This window comes from Esox lucius, chromosome 4 (genome assembly GCF_011004845.1).
Source record: "Esox lucius isolate fEsoLuc1 chromosome 4, fEsoLuc1.pri, whole genome shotgun sequence".
NCBI classification, from domain to species: Eukaryota; Metazoa; Chordata; class Actinopteri; order Esociformes; family Esocidae; genus Esox; species Esox lucius.
In genome coordinates this window covers 26,805,010-26,831,601 of record NC_047572.1, presented here as the reverse complement: position 1 = coordinate 26,831,601, position 26,592 = coordinate 26,805,010, and the positions used below count along the sequence as shown (strand labels likewise).

The following is a 26,592-nucleotide window of genomic DNA, read 5'->3' as shown; positions in this document are numbered from 1 at the left end:
CCTCACCGATATATATCAAAATACAGCACTTCAGAGCAACTCTTTAATAGTCTTGGAAATATGAATCTGGGTAGAACTTTTTAAAAGGTCTAAATGTGATTTTCATCTGTGGCAAATTGAATGATTAATCCTAGGCAGGAGAGGAGACAAGCGCAGTAGAACATTTTAATCTGGGCAATTAAAGAGCAAATGTTATGGCTCTGCTTTTATCCCTGAGATTCACTGTAGATCAATCTCCTGGCAACTCTGTAATTCTAATTAAAAGGTAACTATCATAAAAAAATACATGGATGTTTTTAGGCTTAGTTTTAGTCAACCACGTCAATTGTGGTATTTATTTTGACGGTTCGTCTCAAAGTTCATTTTTTTTAGTGTACATATAAATTCCAAGTCAACCCCTACGCCCTACAAACGTCTTCGGAGCGCCCAACAGGGGGATGTGTTGACCTCTATGGGTCACTTCCACAGAGTAGCCAGGGGTTTAATAGTGTTTGGGACACACTTCTGACTTGAATTATGCAATTCCTGGTCCACTTTAAATTCAAATATAATCCCTCCTATCATTTTCATAGAAATAAACCTCAGTAACGTGGGAGCCATATTGTTCTGTGTAGGCATTAAGTGTCTATTTGGTGTTTGTATTATGTGTTATGTCTCAAAATCAGATATAAATGCATGTTTCATATAATCAGGAACACCCATATGTTCTTACGTGTGAAAGTTTGCGAGATCAAAAATAACGTGCGCATTATGGGATTCCACGTTGTTTGTGGAGGATTCATTGTTGAACACTCACTGGAAGGGGCCACCAGAGGGTCTAATTAGCCCCCTTCACTCTTGACAATTGACACTCCCTCAGCTTTGGGACATTTGCGCTAACCGCGGAGTTGCACATGACCCAATGCAGGGCCGAGGATAGACTGGAGGAAGGGGGCAGCAGGACTTTGGGGGTGCCTGTTCTGGCATTTATGGATATTATCCCGGACCCCCTTTTTTTTTTATTGCACTGCATTTGGGTGGGGCAAAGGAAGAATGGAGTAAAGGTTTAACCTTTAATGGCTGGCCTGTTGGGCTCCAATAACCCAGCTGCCAGGAGAAGGGAAGCAACAGTGGGGATCAAATGGCCCAACAGAGCCCAAAGTAATGAAATATGTCAGATGATTACTTTCCAACGCCATTCAGCCAACGGTAGCAATTTGAGGATTACAAAATAACAACGTTTTTTTTAAGGGGTCACTGACAAATTGTTTTCATGAAAAGCAGCAGTAATCATGACACCCTGATATATTCATAATGTTAAATAATGATGTTGGTACTTACACAGTTTCAAATTAAATCACAATTGTGTATCCATTAATTAATAACCCTCCTAAAGAATCCTAAGCATTTCTACAAAGTATAAGACAATTCCCTAAGTGGAAAGACAGAAAACCAGAACGAAGTTGTGTAACTACCCCAAAATGATTGCACACGATTTGCTGCAAGCCAGAAACAAATATTCAACAGAAGGGATTAATACAAAGCGAATGTGCTGTAATTTCTAGCACTTTTCAAAGAATTTCAAAACCAATGCGAATTTCAAACAATTAAATGTAAACCCGTGAAAACTATTTAAAATAGATATCAACAATCTGGTTGCCTTGGGGGAAATATTAGGCCATTTAGGCTCAAAAGGCAGTGGAGCCAGCATCAGTGAGAAAGCCAGGGAGAACTGAGACAGGCAAGAGCTCTTCAACTGGTCATCCCAACCGGTTCTCCGATTGGTCACTCAAAGTCACTCCATTTGATGACTTCCTCTTTTTCCTCTGCTAGGTCTGGATGCGGCAAGTTGTTCAGCATTACACTTCCAATCACACGAAACAAGAGCTGCATAGGATACAAACATCCAGCTAGCGAGACTATATCAAGCTAGCTACATTTAAACGCTATCCTTCATCTTTAACCTTTCAATAAGCCATAGACCAAATGAAAGTTCAGTCAAAAACCTGGTTACTATTGTAAAATGTGGTGAGCCCTCAGGCGGAATGTGAAGCTAGTTAGTTTCCATAGAGATGAAAAGAGGTCGCATCTCATGCTGTTAGAAAATATTTCCCAGCATTGGCAGAGCCACTGAGGCCAACTCCTTCTAAAAGTGGTCAATTTTAGCATAACAAATTGGCTGATATCTCTTGGTGACGCGGTTGATCACAAGACCAACCGCATCATGAAGAGGGATCAGCCAATTCAGTTGAATGTCCCATGCAGAAGACAGTGTTAAAATGGTTGATTCCATCAATGATGATGTTCTTGCTAGAATATTTCTCTCCCAATTAAGACCTCCAACAATCTCTAAGAAAATTTCAGAAAGGCAGTACTACTAGAATGCCAACTTGATTTATATGATACAACTCATGAGCTTGAGAGAATACGTTTTTTATACATTTCAGATCACCTAAGATATTTAGCAGGCAAACACTGGTGTTGAACTTAATGTTTCAATTCATCACTCCTATTGGTTTGTCACATCAAATACATCTTAATTCACTCATGAGTTCTTAAAATATAGTGTGTTACATCTTAAAGACCCACGTACATTGTCGTCAATTAAATTCATTCAAAAATCCTCTCATTCCTCCACCCACTAAACATGCAGTGCATAAAGGTACAGTATACCTCACAGTGACATTTGAATTGTATTTATTTTAACTAGAAAGGTCACATTGAGTTTTCACATTTATTCTCTCTTTTTCAAGTGTGCCTATGCCAAGAAAGCAGACTAAATAGTAAAACACAAGACAAAACACAACACAAAAAACACAAGTCTCAGAGTTAAAGATGCAAGTGCATAGAGGAGTTTAGGAGCCGGTTTTAAAACACGTGCAATTTCTTTTCAGCTGCCCTCTAATTTCAGATTTAAAATCAACAATCAGAATGAAATGATCTAGATTTAGGTCTTTCTACAACATGTTCCAGGATGATAGAGCAGCAAAGCTAAAAGCACTCTACCAGACTATGGTCTTGTATTGGGAACAATATATTAAATTCAGTTCAGACCTTCAACCCAAATGCCCAATTGATTCTGTGAATAAAGTGCCTAAATACAGGATATTGGTAGATGCTGTGTATATGCTTCATAGGTAAATACCAGTGTGTCTGTCTCTTTACAGTTTTAGTTCTACATTTTAAACTAATTCCCATTTACAATGACCTGGCCAAAGGCATAACAATTGTAAGAAAAAAAAAAGTTACACTAATATAATCACAAACAGATGGCGCACTGGAATAGGCCCGAGATCAATAAATAACACTCTTCCTCCAGACTCTGGGACCTTGATTTCCAAATAAAATGCAAAATGTACTTTAATCTGAAGAGAGGACTGAGCAATGGTCCAGATTTTTTCGTCCTTTGCCCAGGTAAGACACTTCTGACATAGTCTCTGGTTCAGGAGTGGCTTGACACTAGGAATGTGACAATTGTAGCCAATTTCCTGAACATGTCAGTGGATGGTGGCTCTTGATGCACTGACTCCAGCCTCAGTCCACTCCTTGTAAAGCTCCCCCAAGTTCTTGAATCGGCTTTTCTTGACAATCCTCTCAAGGATGCGGTCATCCCTGTTGCTTGTGCACCTTTTCCTAACACAAATTTCCCGTCAACTTTCCATTAATATGCTTTGATACAGCACTCTGTGAACAGCCAGCCCTTTCAGCAATGACTTTCTGTGGCTTACCCTCCTCGTGGAGGATGTCAATGAGTGTCAAGTCAGCTGTCTTCCCGATGATTGTGGTTGTGTGTACTGAACCAGACTGAGAGATTGAAGGCTCAGGGAGTTAATTAGCGGATTAAAGCTCTTCTCAGGTAAACATTTCTGTATTGTAAATGTTTTATTCTATTTTGAGATACTGGGTTTTTTATTTCCATGAGCTGTAAGCTGTATTCATCAAGATTGAAACAAAAAAGGCTTGAAATGTTTCACATGGTGTAATGAATCTAGAACATATGAAGGTGTCACTTTTTGATTTGAATTACGGGGAAAAATGAACTTTGCCACAATATAGTTAGCAGGTGATTATGCCGGTGTAGTTAATCTTTCCATCCTGCTAACTGATACAAGATACAGTAAGTTGTAAGAGGTCTTGTCTTTGTTACAAATCTGAGCGCATGAGAGTGTGTCTAGTGTGTGCAAACAAGACCCTGGGGTATTCATGGACAGAATATCACCTAATGTCTGGGGAGTATTTAGGTGATGATATGCACCCAAAATTTCTCATTTTATACATTTCAGTTTCTGGGAAAAGTGGAGGCTGTAAATGACTGAGGCATCTAAGTACTAAACCCTCTGTGTTCACTTTCTCTTTAACAACTTCTACAGGTCATTAAGCTTCTGACGGTCCCAATTCGTCAAAAGGCCTGCAGCCTTGTTCACTTTACTGTGGACGCTAATAAAACAGGTGCTGAATCATGTGTGCCTTGTACCTTTCCCAGAAAATAACCAAGTTTGCTTTACACTTTGTTACGACTAGCAGTATAACACTTTGCATGCCAGTGCAATTTGTGACCACTAAATGACTAGAATATCAATGTGAAATAAGAAGAAACTCTTGTATAGAGCTGAACTCCACTAGGACGTCTAAATGACCCCACACTCATTCAGGCAGCTGGTCCAGAAAGCGCCTACACCTTCATCACCGTGTGATGTCTGTGTGCCCTTCCCCCTGAAGTTCTGATTATGTGGTTCCTACAAATCAATGTACCTAAAGGCTCCACAAACAGGAACCCAACTGTACCTAACTTAATTCGGAAGTGCCCCTTACAGGTACCAAAACTCACTTGAAATCTTATGCTGGAGCTCTGCAGTCCAGACCATCAGGCCTCTAGGACTAGGCAGTTTATCTCAAACTGTGTTTAAGATTGATAATGCCACTTAAATAAATTCTGAACATCAATATAAAAACATCCCAGTTAATAACATGGGTAAGATTAACTTCACTGATTGATAAATCAGTGTTCTTTTTTCAACCCTCACCTGTCTGGAAAAAAAAAACACACTATTGAGTCAGCTATGGCAATAATCATCTTATCAGATCTACAGTGGGGAGAACAAGTATTTGATACACTGCCGATTTTGCAGGTTTTCCCACTTACAAAGCATGTAGCAGTCTAATTTTTATCATAGGTACACTTCAAATGTGAGTGATGGAATCTAAAATAAAAATCCAGAAAAACACATTGTATGATTTTTAAGTAATTATTTAGCATTTTATTGCATGACATAAGCATTTGATACATCAGAAAAGCAAAACTTCATATTTGGCACAGAAACCTTTGTTTGCAATTACAGAGATCATATGTTTGCTGTAGTTCTTGACCAGGTTTGCACACACTGCAGCAGGGATTTTGTCCCACTCCTCCATACAGACCTTCTCCAGATCCTTCAGGTTTCGGGGCTGTCGCTGGGCAATACAGACTTTCAGCTCCCTCCAAAGATTTTCTATTGGGTTCAGGTCTGGAGACTGGCTAGGCCACTCCAGGACCTTGAGATGCTTCTTACGGAGTCTCTCCTTAGTTGCCCTGGCTGTGTGTTTCGGGTCGTTGTCATGCTGGAAGACCCAGCCACGACCCAACTTCAATGCTCTTACTGAGGGAAGGAAGTTGTGTGCCAAGATCTCGCGATACATGGCCCCATCCATACTCCCCTCAATACGCTGCAGTCGCCCTGTCCCCTTTGCAGAAAAGCATCCCCAAATAATGATGTTTCCACTGCCATGCTTCATGGTTGGGATGGTGTTCTTGGGGTTGTACTCATCCTTCTTCTTCCTCCAAACATGGCGAGTGGAGTTTAGACCAAAAACCTAAATTGTTGTCTCATCAGACTACATGACCTTCTCCCATTCCTCCTCTGAATCATCCAGATGGTCATTGGCAAACTTCAGACCAGCCTGGACATGCGCTGGCTTGAGCAGGGGGACCTTGCATGCGCTGCAGGATTTTAATCCATGACGGCGTAGTGTGTTACTAATGGTTTTCTTTGAGACTGTGGTCCCAGTTCTCTTCAGGTCATTGATCAGGTCCTGCCGTGTAGTTCTGGGCTGATCCCTCACCTTCCTCATGATCATTGATGCCCCACGAGGTGAGATCTTGCATGGAGCCCCAGACCGAGGGAGATTGACCGTCATCTTGAACTTCTTCCATTTTCTAATAATTGTGCCAACAGTTGTTGCCTTCTCACCAAGCTGCTTGTCTATTGTCCTGTAGCCCATCCCAGCCTTGTTGAGGTCTACAATTTTATCCCTGATGTCCTTACTCAGCTCTCTGGTCTCTGGTCTTGGCCATTGTGGATAGGTTGGAGTCTGTTTGATTGAGTGTGTGGACAGGTGTCTTTTATACAGGTAACGAGTTCAAACAGGTGCAGTTAATACAGGTAATGAGTGGAGAACAGGAGGCTTCTAAAAGAAAAACTATCAGGTCTGTGAGAGCCGGAATTCTTACTGGTTGGTAGGTGATCAAATACTTATTTAATGCAAAAAAATGAAAATGTATTATCTGAAAATCATACAATGTGATTTTCTGGATTTCTGTTTTAGATTTCGTCTCTCACAGTTGAAGTGTACCTGTGATCAAAATGACAGACCTCTACATGCTTTGTAAGTAGGAAAACCTGCAAAATCAGCAGTGTGTCAAATGCTTGTTCTCCCCACTGTATATCAGATCTATATAAAATCTAATGTATTTAGATTGCAACATCATGTGCTGATAGCCACAGACATCATGTTAGAATGGACAAGACTAAGATACTACTCTAATGCTCTAAAGTAGCATATTTGCACAAGCTACTTACCGCCATGTGACAATGCTAATGAGGTATTATGTTTTTTGTGACATTTTCAATCACTCAAATGTACTTTATTTGGCACCACATGGAGAGATAAAGCAGTTACTGACATGATTAAAAACAGATTTTTTTGTGAAAACAAATTGGTTTATTTCCTTCTCTGATTTGAGAATCCAAAATGTTCAATTTCCTTCCACCAACCTATCAGACTCAGAGTACATAAGCACAGATCACTAGTCTAATGTCATAGGGTTCACATTGACTGAAATCTACTTTTGAAACCAGATTGATGTTTAATTGTCTGAATGAGTAGATACAGCTCTCTTCTGATTGAGAAGAACCTTCTCTGCATAAAAGCTTTTAATAAAAATAATGCCCTGACATAAAACATAAAAATAGGGCAGAGGAATGTAAATATAAAAAAGAAACCAAATGTGATGCTGATCAATCGAGATATGCCATGCATAGAAATAAATATATATATTCTGGTTACATGTTTGAAGTACTTTGGGTTATTTTAGGTAAATATTTGGAGTACCTTTGGGTTATGTTGGGTACATGTTTGGAATACCTTTGGATTATTTTGGGTACATGTTTGGAGTACCTTTGGGCTATTTTGGGTACACGTTTGGAATACCTTTGGGTTATTTTGGGTACATGCTTGGAGTTCATTTGGGATATTTTGGGGTCATGCTTGGAGTTCATTTGGGATATTCTGGGTACATGTTTGGAGTACATTTGGGATATTTTGGGTACACGTTTGGAGTTCATTTGGGATATTCTGGGTACACGTTTGGAGTACATTTGGGGTATTTTGGGTAGTTTATGGTTGATTAGTAGGACCCAGCCGGTCAACAAGTTAATCTGTACAAGCCTGGTAGCGCTGCAGGGGCTGCAGTGAAGTAGCACTGCCCTGTCTAGTTTCCTCCCATCACTGAGGAAGACACTATGAGAGCACAACTAAGTGCACTATAGTGCACTATCATTTAAAGGAAGTTCAAAGGGCAGGTATTGAAGAAATACCTTCATAGACTAAAGTACTTCCTTCCAACTTCTATTTTGTCATTATTCATTTTTTTATCTGGTTTGTTCAAACACAGCCTTTGTCCTTTTTAAAGTGCCGGAAGGTATAGATCTTTGGCAGGTGTGAGGTGTGCAGAGCACACACCCTGACTACTCAACACTTCCTCTAGCTATTTGGACTGTATGGGTGCAATCAAAATGACAGATTTATATGTATTCAGTGAGTTGTGCAATCGTCTTCATTAGTCATTTATCATCTTGAAGGAGTTTGTTTAGTGAAACTAAACCAAAGAAATCACACAGTATATCACAGTTCAACAGTAGAAAATGACCTCCAAATAATATCCATCATGATAATTCTTTGACTTGATACGTCCTAATAATGTGTAACTTGGGGCAAATGTGGCTCCTTCTTACACATCTGAGTGATCTGCCTTTGAATCACTGAAGGCAAACAAAACCTTGTACCCCTGATTATTTTCGTAGTTCCACATAATTTACTTTTACACAGGATACTCCTCTCTGGTTACTCGTGCACATTCACGTCACCGCACGGACACAGTTTTAAGTGTCATGGGACCTGCACCAGTCGGGGGGCAAGTCACTACACGCTCCGAACTACACGTCTTGGAATGTTGCCAAGAACAGTAAGGACAGAAACACAGCCACAACATGTCTTCACAAACTGATTACAGTCACATTTCAATATAAAAACGTCTAATTACTTGGCTCACATCTAACTGCAGCACTGCATGCATGATTACAAGGTCAGGGTTAAGATTGTTGTGCTGGTAACCCCGGGTTACAGGGTACTGTTTATCATCTGCATCGCAGCTACTGGGAATAGCCTAAACTCATTGCCACCATCCAATATCCAATCCATGCGAGACACAAGCCAACTCAATGACCCAAGTTGAAATGTCTGCGCAGGGCCTGTCAACAGGTGGGAGGGGAGCGACGGCTTGTAGAACAAACTTTGGCTGTCAACCTGAATAGAATGAAAGATGGAGTTCAACAAACGGGGGTGGCACATGATAGATTGGGCTTGTCGATGTCATCTCATTAGCCAGCAGGCCTCCCTAGATGTTATAATGCTGTCATCTATGAGCTCTAATGAGAAACAGCTAAGCAGATGTTTGGCTTCCTGGTGAGGGGGGGGAAAAGGAAAAAAGCGCCCCACACCTTCACTGATAACTGGCTGACCTGTCGCCCAAATACAAACAATTCAGATGGAAGTTGGTTGATGTATTAGGCTTCTCTTCAAGACCCACTGTGACGTAGTCCTTACCCAGTTCTTTGTCCTCGTTGACTGCGTTGTGCCTGTAGAATCCGCTAGGACGAGCACATATAGGGCAGGAGGGATAACTCTTGAATCACTTTCTGACCGATACAATCCGTGGGACAGAAATGCCTCATGCAATATTTGACACTTTGTTTAAGCTGCCAGTGTCAGACTGCATTATCAGAAAGCCATGCCTGGCAATAAGACAAACCAAGACTTGCTCCTTTACAACCAGTCCACTAAACCAATGTGTCTTCATGAATGAAAAGGTGATTCCTGAATGCATCGACACGCCATCCCGTCCTGACTCCTCGCCTCGCGTATCTCCTCAGCTCAATACAGTGTGTTGTGACTAAATGATTTAGCTAACATCCCAATGTGTATTCTAATTACTTTTGGGTTCTGGGTAATAAATAATGTCCAGGGGGAACTAGTGTGGGTTCCGCGAAGGGCAGCATGTGTACGTAAAATCTATTTGAGCTTGGGAAAAGCCATGCATTCTCCGAATAGTACACTGATTAGGTTACGGACTCTGTATGTTAGTGGCGTTCTGTGATATATCAAATCTCTCCATGTGCAACGCGACAAAAGCTAGCAAACCGTGGCCCTGGCAAGACCTGTGATTACTGGGACAGGTGCTGTTTTACTTTTCCCATAAATATATTATGGCTGGCACATTTCTGGCGTTCAGTTAATGGTTTCTAGATTTTTCTCACTCAGTTCAAATGACAGTCAAAGCAGTAACAGAAGTGATTTGATCTCTATAGACCCCTTTTTAAGCATAAAATAGCTTAAAGTGGAACAGAACCCCGCCAGTGAAATAATATTATACATATATATGAACCATATGTGAACCCATGAGTGAGTTCACCTTCCAATATGACTTAGTGTGTCATGAAATCAATGCATTTAAGAAGAAATGTAGTGCAATGGTGCATGATTGATCGAAACTTTGAACTGCAAAAAAAAATGACCCATACCAGGCCAGTCATGTTGGAACAGCTAATCTGGGGTTCCTGTGAAACACACCTAAAGTGACCACCTCCAAACCTTTCCAATGAAAGACCGTAGTGCTCCCTTTCTGACAACTCAAAGTAGCCTTTAAACTTGAAAAAGTTGATTTCCCCATGATATTGTTTCCCTAATTCAGCAGAAAATGCATCCCTACTTTGGAGAATTAGATTACAAATAAGGTCAGTTGAGACAGAAACGTGTCCACAAATGTAAACCCCTTTCCCGGATGCAAACATGGGCAGAGTCGTGAAGTTACAACTTATTTCAATTAACAGTGTTGTTTACCGTGTTTCACAACGTGGCCTCAGACTGTTAGGGCGGAGGAGAACATTCTAGAGTCATGCTAGAGGCAAAGGTGCCAGACTACTCAGTCAGTATACCTCCTGCCAGCGGCTATCTTTCATCTCAGTCCTGCCACCCTGAACCATGCCAAAACTGAGGCTGGATTTTTCTTTTGTGTGTGCGGCCCGCTTGAGGCATAGATTGGAGTCATTCTCATTAAACACAATCAGATACTTATTCAGGATTATTCCTGCAATCAACTCATATTTTGCTGCGCGGTCAGCGATTGCACTGTGACCTGTCCCTGTTTAACCGGCTGTAATCTCACTATAGGCTTTCTAATTCCTTCCCATCGCTGCACCATGCAAGCACAAAATCAAGTTGCGTCTGCCAGTTATCCACTGAAACCACAGCTGCACCACTTTTCACTACCTGTTTGAGGTCAAGCTTCTTGTCAATCAGCTGCAAGGTAAAGCCGAGCCCTGTGCATTGAAGAGGAGAAGAAACAGGATACTTTCAAATAGTTCTCTGACAGGGGGGGGGCCGATGACATCTGCCAAACCATGTAGACATACCCTCCAGAGACGGTAACCAAGGTCAACTCATCACATCTACCCCCTGCCAAAATTCTAAGTCCAATGGAATTCAGTTGGGTTGTGAAAACAGCCAATATCCCCAAAGACATACTTAAGTGAATGCAGAGCCGTTCCAACCTTGCACTAATCCTGCAACACAGGTACAGTACCAGTAATCCAGATTGTGTCAGCTTGCATGCATCAATATGAGCTGTAAATACCCCCAACACATATTTACACAACAGATTTCAATATTTCTCATTTAGTCATTTTAAGGCGTTTCACACTGAGACATACGCCAAAATAATTTAGCCCTACATTATGCAATGATTCAAATAAAAACACAACCCTTTACTCTACTGTACTTTACTGACAGGAAATAAGTGCCATTGATTTTGAAAATGTCTATCAATAACTTTGTTTCCGTGGCAGTGAGCCCATAAAAACTACTGGCAGAGATGCAGCTGAGGAAAGAGAAACATAGGGGGGAAATGGCCAAAGGAGTGTATTTCATATCAAGCTAAATCTACCCAGGGTTTTCTATTAGCTATCTTAAGTTAGCTTCACATTCCAGCTCAGGCTTCACCATGCTATGAGGGTAGATATTACTGGTGTGTCTGTGGTGAACTTTATCAGGCTTGTAAATGCATGCTGCCTCTGGCTAGTCGAACGTTGAACTCAATGATGAACTGTCAGTTTAAATTTTTACAAAAAAGTTATCTTGTTAATTCAGCATTTGTGTGGAATGGGAATTATATAATGGGAAATATATTGTTTTTACTGTCTTTGTTGTGCTTTAGTGTAGCATTGTTTTTACTGGGTGTTAACTGTCAAATGCATGTCCCCACAAAATGCGTGTTGTCATACATGTTAATATTACTGTTTTTAACACACAAATGTTATGATTAGTACAATATTTAGTCAGTCTTCTTCCTCAAGTGACATCAAAATCTATGGGAGAGAAGAAATCTAATGTAATTGGTCCCTAAACCACTTGCAGCTCTGTCATTTCATTCAAAGTCAAGTGAATTATGACTCAACCCTGATGTTAGATATAAAGATAATTAATACCATTTTGCTCATAGGGATGTCAACTCCGATTTGACTGAATCTACCAGTCTAACTCCTCTATCTAGCACCATAGTACAACTCTCAGAAGTAAATGGCAGGTATTTGTGCTGACAGGTAATCTTGATTTAAGGCAGACATACTGCACCTTTCATGTCTAGACAGAACCAGGCAGACACTTTCATCTCTCCCATTCAATTTCGATGTTGGCTTTGGGCTATTTATAGTGGTGTTTATATAACAATTCTGCTTATGTTATTGTCTCCTTTGGTACACTGTGCTTGGATACGGCTCCGCCCCCAACCAAGTTCTACATTTTCATCTCTAGGCAGGTGCTTGGGGTTAGCCAATTGTAGCAGTATAAATGCACTTGGGTCCATGAGCATCGAGGGCCCCCCAGATATCTGCAGCCAGGAATCTTGCATGCCTGGCTGCCTTGATACCTGCAGGCAGGGTCCTATATGGTGAGGCCCCTAGATATTTATACAGACAGGGCCCCCTGAGATATTTGTATTAAGGTCCTACGTGCTGGGGCCCTGGATATTTGGGATAGTCAGACATATTTTCTCTATACTCCTGATTTTTGGCCCTTCCAGGCTTGTTGCAATTGCTGCACTCAACTAAATGCCTAATGGTCCCAAATAATTATAGGGGACACTGTCATTACAAACAGAAGGGGATACTGTATTTACAGACAGAGGGGGGATCCTGTATTTAATGACAGAAGGGGATACTGTATTTACAGACAGAAGGGGATACTGTATTTACAGACAGAAGGGGATACTGTATTTACAGAAAGAAGGGGGACACTGTATTTACAGACAGAAGCAGGACAATGTACTGGCAGACTGCAAGTCACTAGGCTTAATACATGGAAGAAAATACAAAATAACTGCTTGCATTAATGCCTGTGCTGCAGCAATTGTACAAAGTTGGTTGATAACATTCATTAAATGATATTGCTAATCTACTAATCTTTCAGAAATTGAAGTTTCAGGGAGGCTTATCATTACGTAGAAGATAAGGAATGAACTTCACAATAGAGGAACAGATTTTCATATACATGTTCCTGGGATTGTTTGGTCGTCTATCTCAAAAGTTGGGACACTGGTTCACAGGTGGAAATTAGACAAAACCTTACACTAAAAGACCCAAGCTAAAGACCTAAAACTGTATTAAATATATATTGCAGTTTAAAAACAAATCATGCAGGATAGGCCATGATTAAATAATAAAGTGGAGAATCCACAGTTGGTTTTTATCCACATTTAGGACAGCAGTTCCCTTGTTTTCCATGAAAACATACAACGTAATTTCCAAGGAAGTTGGGATGCTGGGTCAAATGTAAATAAGAATTGAATGTAATGACGTGCATAATGTTGTGTTTTTTGGGAGAAATACATGCCCAATTTCAAATTGATGTCAGAAACAGGTTTCAGAAAAAGTTGGGACAGGGGCATGTTAACCACTGTGTTGCACACCTCTTCTTTTAACAATACTTTGTAAGCATTTGGGAATTGGGCATCTTGCTGAAATATACAAAGCCTCCTCTGAATAAGATGTAATCTGGTTGGCAGCATATGTTGTTCCAAAAGCTTTATATATTGTTCAGCATTAATGGTGCCTTCACATGTGCACTAATGCACCCCCATACCATCACGGATGCTGGCTTTTGAACTGTGTGCTGTTAAGAAGCTGGATGATCCCTCTCCTCTTTAGTTCGGTGGACGCAGTTTCCATTCGTCAGACCACAGAACAGTTTGTCAGTCTTATCTTAAATGAGTTCGAGCCTAGAGAAGGCGGCAGCAGTTCTGGATCTTGTTTGTATCTGGTTTCTTCTTTGCATGGTACAGTTTTAACTGCAGAGACATACTGTGTTCACAGAAAATGGTTTTTGGAAGAGTTTCTGAGCCCATGCAGTGAAGTCCACTACAGAATAATGCCTGTTTTTAATGCAATGCTGCCTGAGTGCCCGAAGATCACGGCCATCCAATATTGTTTTTCAGCCTTGTCCCTTGCATAAAAAGATGATTCAATGATTTTATTTACGGTAGATGATGAGATCCCAAAACTCTTTGCAATTTTACTTTGTTAAATGTAATTCTTAAATTGTTGCACTATGTGTCTGCAGTTACTGACCTGTTGCCAATTAACCTAATTAGTTGTGAGATCTACCACTGAGTTTTGATTTCTTAGCATTACACTTTTCATTACACATTATCTTTTCTCGTCTTTTGTTGCCTCTGTCCCAGCTTTTTTTAAATGTGTTGCTGGCATCAAATTCAAAGTGGGCATATATTTTTAAGAAACAATAAAATGTCTGTTTCTACATTTGATGTTGTCTTTGTACTATTTTCTATTGAATATTGCCAGTCACAGGTCCTCAACTGGCAGCTCTGTTAAATAGTATCTGAAAAACCTGTCTCAATGTCAAAAGTGAAGGGGCGACTCCAGGATGCTGGCCTTCTACAGAAGGCAGAGTTGCAAAGAAAACTCAGACGTGCCAATAAAAGATTAAGATTGGCAAAAGATTGCAGACACTGGAAGGAGGAGATTAGAAAAGAGTGTGACTGAGAGACAAATCTAATTTTGATGTGTTGGGATCACAAAGAACATTTGTGAGGCGCAGGCCAAATGAAAATGCTGGAGGAGAGCTTAATGCCATCTGTCAAGCAGGGTGGAGGCAATGTTATGGTCTGTGGGTGCTTTGGTGGTAGTGAAGTGGGAGATTTGTACAGGGTAAAAGAGATCTTGAAGAAGGAAGGCTATCACTCCATTTTGCAACACCATGCCATACCCTGTGGATGGCGCTTGATTGGAGCCAATTTCCTCATACAACAGGACAATGACCTAAAGCACAGCTCCAAATAAAGTAATAACTATTTAGGGCAAATACAGAGCTCAGATGTGAAAGAGACTTGGGTCAGAATATATCTCAGTAAAAATAAAGGTAAGTAAAATAAATGAATACTATACAGAAGAAAAAAATTAAGAACACTACACTCACCTAAAGGATTATTAGGAACACCATACTAATACTGTGTTTGACCCCCTTTCGCCTTCAGAACTGCTTTAATTCTACGTGGCATTGATTCAACAAGGTGCTGAAAGCATTCTTTAGAAATGTTGGCCCATATTGATAAGATAGCATCTTGCAGTTGATGGAGATTTGTGGGATGCACATCCAGGGCACGAAGCTCCCATTCCACCACATCCCAAAGATGCTCTATTGGGTTGAGATCTGGTGACTGTGGGGGCCATTTCAGTACAGTGAACTCATTGAACTCATTGTCATGTTCAAGAAACCAATTTGAAATGATTCGAGCTTTGTGACATGGTGCATTATCCTGCTGGAAGTAGCCATCAGAGGATGGGTATATGGTGGTCATAAAGGGATGGACATGGTCAGAAACAATGCTCAGGTAGGCCATGGCATTTAAACGATGCCCAGTTGGCACTATGGGGCCTAAAGTGTGCCAAGAAAACATCCCCCACACCATTACACCACCACCACCACCCTGCACAGTGGTAACAAGGCATGATGGATCCATGTTCTCATTCTGTTTATGCCAAATTCTGACTCTACCATCTGAATGTCTCAACAGAAATCGAGACTCATCAGACCAGGCAACATTCTTCCAGTCTTCAACTGTCCAATTTTGGTGAGCTCGTGCAAATTGTAGCCTCTTTTTCTTATTTGTAGTGGAGATGAGTGGTACCCGGTGGGGTCTTCTGCTGTTGTAGCCCATCCGCCTCAAGGTTGTGCGTGTTGTGGCTTCACAAATGCTTTGCTGCATACCTCGGTTGTAACGAGTGGTTATTTCAGTCAAAGTTGCTCTTCTATCAGCTTGAATCAGTCGGCCCATTCTCCTCTGACTTCTAGCATCAACAAGGCGTTTTCCCTTTTCACACCATTCTTTGTAAACCCTAGAAATAGTTGTGCGTGAAAATCCCAGTAACTGAGCAGATTGTGAAATACTCAGACCGGCCCGTCTGGCACCAACAACCATACCACGCTCAAAATTGCTTAAATCACCTTTCCCATTCTGACATTCAGTTTGGAGTTCAGGAGTTTGTCTTGACCAGGACCACACCCCTAAATGCATTGAAGCAACTGCCATGTGATTGGTTGATTAGATAATTGCATTAATGAGAAATTGAACAGGTGTTCCTAATAATCCTTTAGGTGAGTGTATGTTCAGTGAGACACAATACAGTCAGATTTGGGGAATCTACAGCTGCAGTGATCAGAAAGTAGCTTCTTTTTTAAAAGAAATTATGAAAATGTACTTAAAGTAAATGAGTACCATTGGCTACCACTAGCATGCAATCGACTTGCTAGAGACCTCAGGTATAAAGGGTTATTCCTCACTCATAAAACACTTTCTGCAGGGTCGTTTCGACTTCAAGAGGGCATTAATTCTGCTAAGACAAGCCCCTTACAAAGTACCTGGGGTAATGTTGACACTACAAGTAAGTGAGAAGCCCTTACCTGCCGTTAGAGGCTTTTCTCAGCCATTGCTGAGCTTAAAAACCTGTGACCCAGTTCACTTGAGAAACTCTCTTTCCTACTTGGCGAGAATGTGCACTCGCCGCCCAAAATGACAAACAGCAGGCAGGCAGTGGCACGCTTGCTTGCCAAATACTGTGCCTTGACATTCAAGTTGACAGCAAAACTCAGACACTATTATCCACTGTAAGTCCTCAGAGTCGGGGGGTCTGCATGGACTGCCTGGGAAGACATTGACAATGTATGGTCTCTCAGAAGGGAAGGTGTTTGTGTTGTCTGTATATTTTCGGTCTATGTGTTTTGCAATGTCCTTGCAAGTTACAGGTAGTTCTAAGAATCATCCATATTGCTTTAAGGCATTTACTTTAGTTATTCATCAGATCTGTCACCTTAAGTCAATCTATAACAAAAAGAAAGTGTTTCCTTGAAAAACTCTTTAAGGAAACATCTGAACTGTATTAAATAATAAAATGGTATACCAAATCCTTTTTGGATTATTATTTTACTTACTTTTTTGTAAAGCTATTAACCTCACTACTACGGCACCTAACAACTATGGAAATCACTTGAGACAACAAACGAGTAATGTGAATTCCATCTACAGCTGGTAGCTGCCAACAGCATGGACTGGCAGCTATATAAAACACCCTAGCAAGTCCAGGCTAACCACTGCCTGATTGGGTGAGGCATTACTTCCCAAACAGACTTAACATGTACCACAACTTAAATGCATTCCACACCACACACAAGGCCATAGATTTCATGTTACAAAGTCAAACTTGGCTTTGTATGAAACTTGACAGTTAAGTAAGTCCCGAAACAAGATGTTTGGTATAATCTCCCTACATAGTATGGTCTAGACAGTGATTTGCAATCAGTAACTTGGAACTTTGATTCAACTATCCGCTGACGTGAATCAAAAACTCATCTCCCAGCACACTTTGGCAGCGACCAAACATAACAACCCCATACTGGTTGTAGACCGTTGGTTTACTTGTTTGTATCTGGACCCTGTGAATGCATAATTTACTTCTGTGTTTCCCCAGACATGTACGTAGCTACTATGTGTGTCTTATTAACCTCATTCCTCCCCCGTAATCCCTTAATCTAGCTGTTTCGGAACAGCGGCCCCTGTGATCATTCGCATGTCGTGCACGTTTCTCAGCTTCCTCGATTGCCGTTGAAAGAGGCTGCACAAGATTATCCCTAGGTAATCGGCGTCTGGTAGGATTATCTACAGCTGTGTTCTGGAAGGCCTGCGGGGTTAGCTGGATGGGCCAGCAAAGGGATCACCGTATTTAGTTGAAGAAAAATCAAGGAAAGGCCAATCAATCTGTATTGGAATGTGTTTTTGTCTGGATGTTTTTATTTGACTGGCAAATGTGACACTTACCAACTCCAAGATAATACGAAAGTCACGGTGAACATTGTGGCATTAAATAAAATAAAAAAACATACATTTTTGAAGAAACATCAAGTTAACCCAACTTAAATGCCAAAGTGTGATACATTGCAAGGCTAGGCAAAGTTGTTTAATTGTGTGGCTGAGCGTCATTGAAGAGGCTCACCAAATGGAACAGGATGAGAATGTCATGGTCAGCCATTACTAACTGCCACACATTCCAATCCAAGATGTCCCAAACAGGATTATCTGTAATAAAGATTATATCCTCAGGTCAATAACAACAGTTCCCTTGGAGACAGTTAATGTAGTAGAGTGAAAGCACTAGAACCCAAACTGAGACCGATACTATATTGCTACAGAGCAGGGTTTCCCAAACCTCTCCACAGGCCTCCCCATACATTTTCCATTGTTTGTTTTATCCCTAAACTGGCCCACCTTATCAAGCCTGTGACCAGCTGAATCAGGTGCACCAGTTTAGAGAGTTCAAACAAAAGTGGCAGCCAAGTGTAGTATGGCCAGGACTCGGTCTGTACCAAGCAACGACCACTCATCATGCCAGACGGGTGTAGCTTTTCTCCATAAATCAATATCAAATTGTCGCCAAGCATCTGCAATCAACCATGCACGAGTGCTGGTGAAACTCTCGCATGCCACGGTCAATTGCTCCCTATTGCCCTGGCCTTCATTATCATTGCACTATGTGGCTATTGTTTTAAGAGCCGGTTTTGGGGATCTCTACCCCTATAGGTATTCATACACGGCACTTCTGAGTAGACGGGGATCCTGAGGCGAGATATTTGGTCATGGCCTCCGCAAGGCCCAGCAGCATCTATTGCATTACAGACCCAGCAGAGACAGAGCAGGGGGACATTTTGGAGGGGGAGAGAGAGAGATAGAGAGATGCCCTGTGATAAGCAGCTTTCACACATCAGAAAGGACGACACATCCTTCCCCTTGACCTCCATCTGCTTACATAGCGTCAAATGCTGATAAGAGAAGCCGCAGCAGGATCAAGAGATATGCAAATTAGATGTGTGCGGGGAAGGGAGAAGACGAAAACTGCGCGTGAATTGTTGAAGTAGGAAATAGGTTGCCATCTATGCCATCACTGCTTGAGAGGGGCCGGCTATCAGAATGAGGGTGTGACATGACAGAGTAACGATATGTTAATGACGCTAGTAAGTATTGAATAAAATAACACCTGGGAGTGTGATCAAAGGCAAAAGGAAGTCTGCAAACAGTTTACATGTAATACATTGACAATGGAAGGATTCTAATGCTGTGGACCACCTATATGCTTGAGCAAATAATGTCCAATGAACTGCCAAACGACCAGGCATATGAGTATGGGCCATGTATGTACTTAATGGCATATCACCTTACAATAACAACAATCAGCTTAAGTTCCACATCATGGTGGGAAAAACATTTGCAAAGATGATGGGTTCAACAGACTCTTCCACTTGCAACCACTATAATAATTTTTAGATTAAAGGGAAAATGGAAATCCCTCTATTTGACAGACTAAATCAGTGAAGGTTCAGAGAATAAGCAAATTCCATCGCCCGGAGCAACGATCATGAATGAATGGAGCCCTTTTACGATCATAGAGAGAATTCCTCTCTCAAGGGACATAGCATTTCTGAGGGTTTCCCCCCTTAAATACACACAGGCACAGTTGAAAGGTAAAGGTAATTTCCACTTCCTATCCCGGATAATGCTGTTTGAACTGAATAAAACGTGTTCATTCATAGCTGTTTAAACTCAAACAAGATGTGCTTTGTAGGAGTAGGTTTATGTTCTGGAAGTTGATGTAGTCAATGAGCAAGAATGGATGTCAGCAATGTTACTTACTTCCAACGCAACCCATTTTAAGTTGCATCTAAACAATCATTCCAAACTTTACTTACCGTTGTGTTCCTTTAAACTTGGCTGTTGGAATTTGCTGATGTGACTTGATTCAGCTTCCAAGCCATGCCGTTGCAGAAGCGATAGAAGTAGGATTAATAATGGAAGGATCATTTGGATTAGTGGCAGACGGCGATTACAAAGCACTGTTGACCGGACGTTTTGTATCACCATGTATACTCGTTTGGACGGCACCAATGCTGTTTTGGACACATTTGTAGAGTATAGACGCAGAGCATAATCCACATAATATCATCCAAAAGTCCTAGTAGGAAAATAAAATGAACTGTCATAAAATTCATGAAATGCCTAAAAGTATAACTTAAACAAACGGCTGTCTCGCGCGCCCCGCTGATTCAGATGCAAGTGCGCACCTGTTTGCTTTATGTAAACTTGGATTTGAATTTGAAAAGTTGTTGTTGCTCTAGAAGTTTGAAGTTCTATCAAATGGACCAAATTATTTATATAGTGAGTGAAGTAAGTTGTAAATGCTGTGACACTATTTGTCCAAGGTAATGTTCGATACGTTGCTGTAGCCAGCGCGCGACGTACATCAGTTTATCAAGTCTCCGCCGTCTGCAAGTCCAGTCCGAAGATTTGCAGGCATTACAGTGAACGTCACATTAATCGCAGATTCCACGAGAAAGCAGCGCAATTCGATACAGTCTGTACAGTGGGTGATATTGCAAAGCACACATAACTCCAGTTGTTTGGTGAGGTCTTGGCTCGGTTGCTTGTGACTGGAGCTAAGCGGTCCCAAACACTGAGACGACGGGGTCTTGCTTTTTTTTAGTAGAAGACTGCCTACTGACGACATAACAGGTGCTATACATAAAGTAAAACTTCCTAGCGTAGGAAACTCCCCGGGAAGTAAGTTAACTGTTCAATCGCTGAAGTTTTCCTTGAGAACTTTGTGGGGTTATGTGAAGCCATTCATGCCTTCAGTATTAAACCAAGCGTGACCATTATGTATAAGGCATTACACCTCTCTTCAACTGTTAATTATTAATAATCCATCTATTAAAAATTACTTACTATTCATTAATCTTCTTTATAATCAAATTATGATTAAAAATCACTTGATCAATTCATGCTGCGCTATGGCACATTTGAGTAAATTTTTATTTTTTATAAATAAGCAATACTCTTAAACGTGTAGAACACAATCCAATGCAATGTACAACATCAAATATCAACCATTTCAGTCATCTGGTTTCCTCTTTGGTTTATTGACCTACCGATTTCTGTTAAGCTAACTGCTTATGCTATGAAGGTTATGTAATTGCATCATTGGCATTGTAGGCAACACATAACTTTTCCATTTCAACAATGTGAATACTGTACCATAAACATTCCCTGGACTCTTTCATCAATCTCGCCATCACTGCCCAGAACTTTTCATCATGGGGAAGATCAATGCCTGATTCTTCTTTAGGGAAATGTTTGAGAACTCTCAATTTGTCATATCAAAGCCATAGACACCGCTGTTACCATTCCTCCTCCTGCTCCTAATTTCCTTTCTACAGCACAATACTGTGCTTCATTGTGTGCGCTTCATGTGGTTTCTCTCATCTCATTGTCAGTGAAATCCGCAAGTGATGTGTGTGTGTGTGTGGGGGGGGGGGGGGGGGGGTATCAATGTGCAAGTCTCCAGCAGACAAACAATCAAAGGGAGTTGCAGACACATTGAACCTATTCACCACGACACATGATGTAATGGCCGAGCAATTTAGCCCCGTCTCATATTCCTGAAAAATTACAGCCTCAAACGAAGGGAAAGCCTAAAGATGTCTTCACGCCAAAGGTATGGGGAGGCGGGGGGTTTACTGTTTTTAATCCAAGTTAATGGCGGATAAGAGATTGCATGGCGGTAGTCCACTGGCCCTCATGGAGAGTGGCATGTAGGTCCTGTTGCGATGGCTGCCAAGTCCCTTTGTGTAAAGGAGAGTATCACATTCCACCCCTGCAAAAGCCTGCAGCAGATGTCAGCACTTCGCTTCGTGGAATGTCTCTCACGCACGGACACGTGCACGCCCCCCCCCCCCCCCCCCACACACACACACGCACCCTCATACGCGCAGTCGCACCCTCGAGCATGCACGCACACCTGCACTCTCTTTTTCATGCACTCAAGCATGCACATGCACGCTCACATGCGCATCTCTATTTTTTCCCCCTCTTTCTCATGCACACACACACACACACACACACACACACATGCGCAGGCACACAGTCTTTCACCCCTGGAGGTTTTGAGGAAGCTTGGTATTCGGTCTCCCTGTACACATTTGATTGCTGCTTCCACGGTGGTCTTGAGAAACACAGAGACTTTGATACAAAAAAAATAATTAATGAACAGAGGAAATTAGAAACAAGACAGACCTTTGGGTCACTGCAAGCATACAAAGACATGCCAGCCAGTAGAGCTCTGCTGAGTAGACTGGGGTGGAAATGTATACATTCAGTCGCCAGCAGGGCTAAATCCCATTACAGTCCAGTTGCCGTTTTGAGACACACTGTCAAACAAACAAATGCCCCATCACTCCCTATTAATTTGTGTACACTTCAAGTTGAATGTAAGATATTATTTTTGTTCAAGGTGAATTACAGCGGATTTCTTGTGGTAGGCTACTCAAGCTGTAGTAGATTATTGTACCTGGAGAAGAGGCTGGCCTAACAAAACATGCTTTACCAGCTTCGGTGTTCCATTTCACCAACCCAACCACTGTTACCAAAAACGGGTCTGTTTTTTTTTTTTAAACGCACGCTATCATTTAAAAAATAAATAAAGGCGAAGAGCAATTCACACTGCAGATCATCTGAGATTGCTGGCACCGATACAATGTGTATTGATCACATACACGTTACAGAAGATGTTGCTGCTGATGTCATGAAATGTGTTTGACCTGTGTACAAAACAATGCAGTCCGTTATAGTAACTAAGTACCTCTAAACATTTAAGTAACTCTAAACATTTTCACACAAGTATAATTATCAAAAATCTAAAGAAAAAGATTAAATACAATACAAAGTGGTTAGTTAACACTCCTGGTGGCCGTGAGTTAGGTAGGAAGCTACATAAACATACACAATGAGATTTCTCGGTCATTCTGTCCTTGTACAACTGCTCCCAAAGCATCTCTTTCTGCTAGTTTGTATCAACACAGAAAGCTCATTGCTCATGTGTCTTAGGTCCATGATGAGCTTTTATGGTCTTCACTGTAGCAAGCACTGCGCGGACTAAACGTCCTGGAGGGCAAGCAGCTTTCCCCCCCTTGGGTTGGACATCACGGCAGAGAATGGTGCCACAGCAGGGGGCGACACAGCCTTTCTGCTAGGTCACGCTAGCATAGTTAAAGGTGCTCTGTTAAAAATGCTTCTCGAATGCTGCAGAAAGCTCCGCCTGAATTAAAGCGAAATGCGCATTTCTGCGGTTGGGTTTGCAACATTTCAAGTTTTGAAAAGGGACACATGTGCTAAATTGTTAAACCGCTGACGATTGGACACTGAAGTAGGTCACGGACCAGACGATATTTAACGTCCTGTAGAGTGTTGAGGCGGTGTTATAGTGGGGTTTTGCTTTGAGAACAGAGTCCCCCTGGTGTCCGGCCCCTGAAGCTGCGATCTCAGTTTTGACCAATGGCTGTCCATGGATTCTGGATGTGGGTCCCGCTGCTCTGCAATCTCTATACATTTGTGTGTGTCCACAAGGTTACAGATTCATCTGGTCAGATGTTTTTATTTCTCGTTGTTCTTGGTTTCTTTTAACCCACTTTTTCTGCCTTCCCCCCAATAATCATCAAATCCAACTTACTTGCCGCAGGCCTTGCCAATGGGCATCTCGCCAAGCCGCACCACTTTTTCTCCACACTGTTCTTCCAACCAGGATGTCACCCGGGTCAACACATGTGAAGGCATGCTCACTGAACTGACAACCCAAGCTTGGCGGGTGCCTGAGCCGCTTGAGGGAGTTGTTAGAGAACGGGGAGATCAGAAGGTCCCGGCTGACAATGTCTCTTCCCCTGCCGTGGTGATGCCGGCCCATTTGTGCAAACCATGGGGGCTTCCCAGCCATTTGTCAGCCAGTGGCACGTCCAAGGCTTGAATTTAGACTGTGGTGGTCAGCTGTGGTGCGACGGAAGACGTTAGACCACTGCAGAGGATTTGAAACAGTTTAAAATGTATTGCGCTGTGGTTTGATCCAACAGGTACGTACCGCCAAAATGCTAAGCACGTAGAGCTCAGTAAGCACATTAACTCAGTTGTAGCTTGTGGATGTGTGTTAGTGTGTGTGTGTCTGTGTGTGCATTCATTCATGACTGCATGCATGAATGTGAATATGCATGCATGAGTGCTTGAGTGTGTGTGTGTGTGTGCATATGGGCATGTGTTTCTGTATGTCAATGCTAGCCGGTAGCTGTGTGTTTATGCATGTGAGATTTTTTGTGTGTTTGTGCGTGCTTGCATGTGATCCAGGTTTACATTTACATGTGCAGACCAGATGTCCCCACAAAGTTAGAAAAACTTAAAAAATCAGTACCCACAACCGATAACGAGCCAGTGATTAATATGGAAAGATGTCACAGTGTTCTAAAACCCAACAAAAGCCTTTCTTTGCCAGGGCTCTAAGAACGACACCCATTAGTCAATGAGAAAGCGACTAAAACGGTACGACTGGCTTGGATCCAGAGTGTCAGCTACACAATCGTCTCTAATCAGTTTCCCTCTAAATGTCTTTAATCTACATCTAAAACAAACAGGAATGCAGTATTAATCCCAGTGCCTTTGCCACCTCATCATTAATTACGTGTTCATCCCCTTTGTCAGCATTATTTTGCCCCTTGTAAGTGCTTGTCCTTGTCAGTGTCCCGTGTTATATTGCATTACTCCCAATAACCTAACAGGCACACACGTTTCATGCTCGTGCACACTCACCAACCAAAAGCTCACTCCTTCTCCCTTCAACTGAACCTCCATGAGTCCCCTTTAGAACAAGCAAATCCTCCGGGATTATCGAAAGGCTCTCAAACCGATATGGTGGCAACCTTTACCTGTGCCTCTGTCAAGGGCTTAGGTTTCATTAGAATAAACAACATGTCAACGCAAAGTTCTTACTTGAAAGCTGAACGCGGCCTGAGTGCCAGATACAACATAAGATTAGTTAAACCCTGACATGTTTTTGGAATGCTTGTCCATCTTAGAGGTAGCTCTCAAGCAAACACACACATTTTTCTTCTTACACAAATGGTGCTTTGTACTCCAAAGTGAATTTGTTAATTAGAACATTAGAATCCTGCACTCAAGATCCACTGAATCAATAATCATTAATTATTTTGCATGTACGAATAGCACGGCTTGTTTATCCAACCTTAACGATAGAGAACAATGTGGGGAACCGGTGCAATCTGGTTCCTATTAGCTGGACGGTCAAATGCAACGGTCCTAAACCAGGTTGTTTGATTGTCTTTTGGCCTCCCTACAGTGTGGAGATACTGCACAGCGCACACTCACACACACACACGCCCACCCACACCCACCCCACCCACCCACACACACACACACCCACACATACACACACACACACACACACACATGAACATCTTAGGTGGAAGAGGACCTCTCAATTTCCAGCTAAAGTTGGGGGAAATCATTCAAAGAAAAACATGATAAAGACATTTCTTCAATAATCATTAATTTACCCATGTTGACAGGTGACTGAGAGAGTTTAGCCAGTTATCTCACGTTTATAACCCAATGAAACAGGAAATCATGGATGGCTTAATAGTTATAATGACTCATAAACTTGAAATAATATCAGTGGGAAGATTTACTTCTGTTAGAATTGGTTATTAGGAATTTCAAGAGGTGCCAATAATTGTGACACAAAGGTTTAAGAATGTAAGAATGTATTTACTTTGAACAATCTCCATCATATTTTGAGTGCAAGATCAATCAGATAAATAGCATTGTTTTGTTTGTTTTGCTAATTTTTACCGAGGTCACTGTACAGTATCTGAAGACCAGATGACTAAAAATTTCTGCTTTCCAGAAACAGAATGTTGGCATGGAACGTATACATACCCACACAAAACTAGCAGAAACTCTCTCTCTCTCTCTCTCACACACACACACACACACACACACACACACACACACACACACACACACACACACACACACACACACACACACAGGGGTGTTCTCACACACATACATAGTGTCTGTTGGCAGACAAGCATTTATTTGCTCCTGTTCATGTTAGTTCAGCAAATTCCCTTTACTCTGCAGACCTTCAACTGCACTGAAAACAGCAATATTGTTTTGAAATCAGGCCAACAAAAGGTGAAATGTTGCTTTCATTAGTGGATCAACATGCAAGTCTTCAGGTTAGGACCGTGATTACTGAAATGAGAAAAACAGATTAAACACAGAACACTTTCCAGGAATGTTCTGTTATGAATATTTTGTTGAGCTGAAATTCTGTGATGGTCTGCATCAAACATTCAGAAAATGTTTGGTTACAGTGCAGCGATTTAAGTTTTCTTCATGTACTACTCTTTCTTTCATCCATCAATACCATAAATTTTTTCCCAAAAATAAATGTTAACCCCTGCCAGTAAACAAAATGTTAGTTCTCACCTACGCCAATTCAGCATAAAGTATATAGAAAGCTTAGATTAATTCATGTCCATATGACACCTTTTTACAAATTTTTC

At 41.5% G+C, this 26,592-nt stretch overlaps 1 protein-coding gene across 1 annotated transcript in view; it reads right to left on the bottom strand.

The window, feature by feature from the left end:
- Positions 1–20,669, bottom strand: part of pdgfc (platelet derived growth factor c) — a 50,454-nt gene extending 29,785 nt beyond the window's left edge. The window contains exon 1 of the mRNA XM_010899818.4: positions 19,879–20,669. Coding sequence (XP_010898120.2) covers positions 19,879–20,050 — 172 coding nt within the window. The 5' untranslated portion in view covers positions 20,051–20,669. The remainder of the gene's footprint in view (positions 1–19,878) is intronic.
- Positions 20,670–26,592: the final 5,923 nt, after the last annotated feature.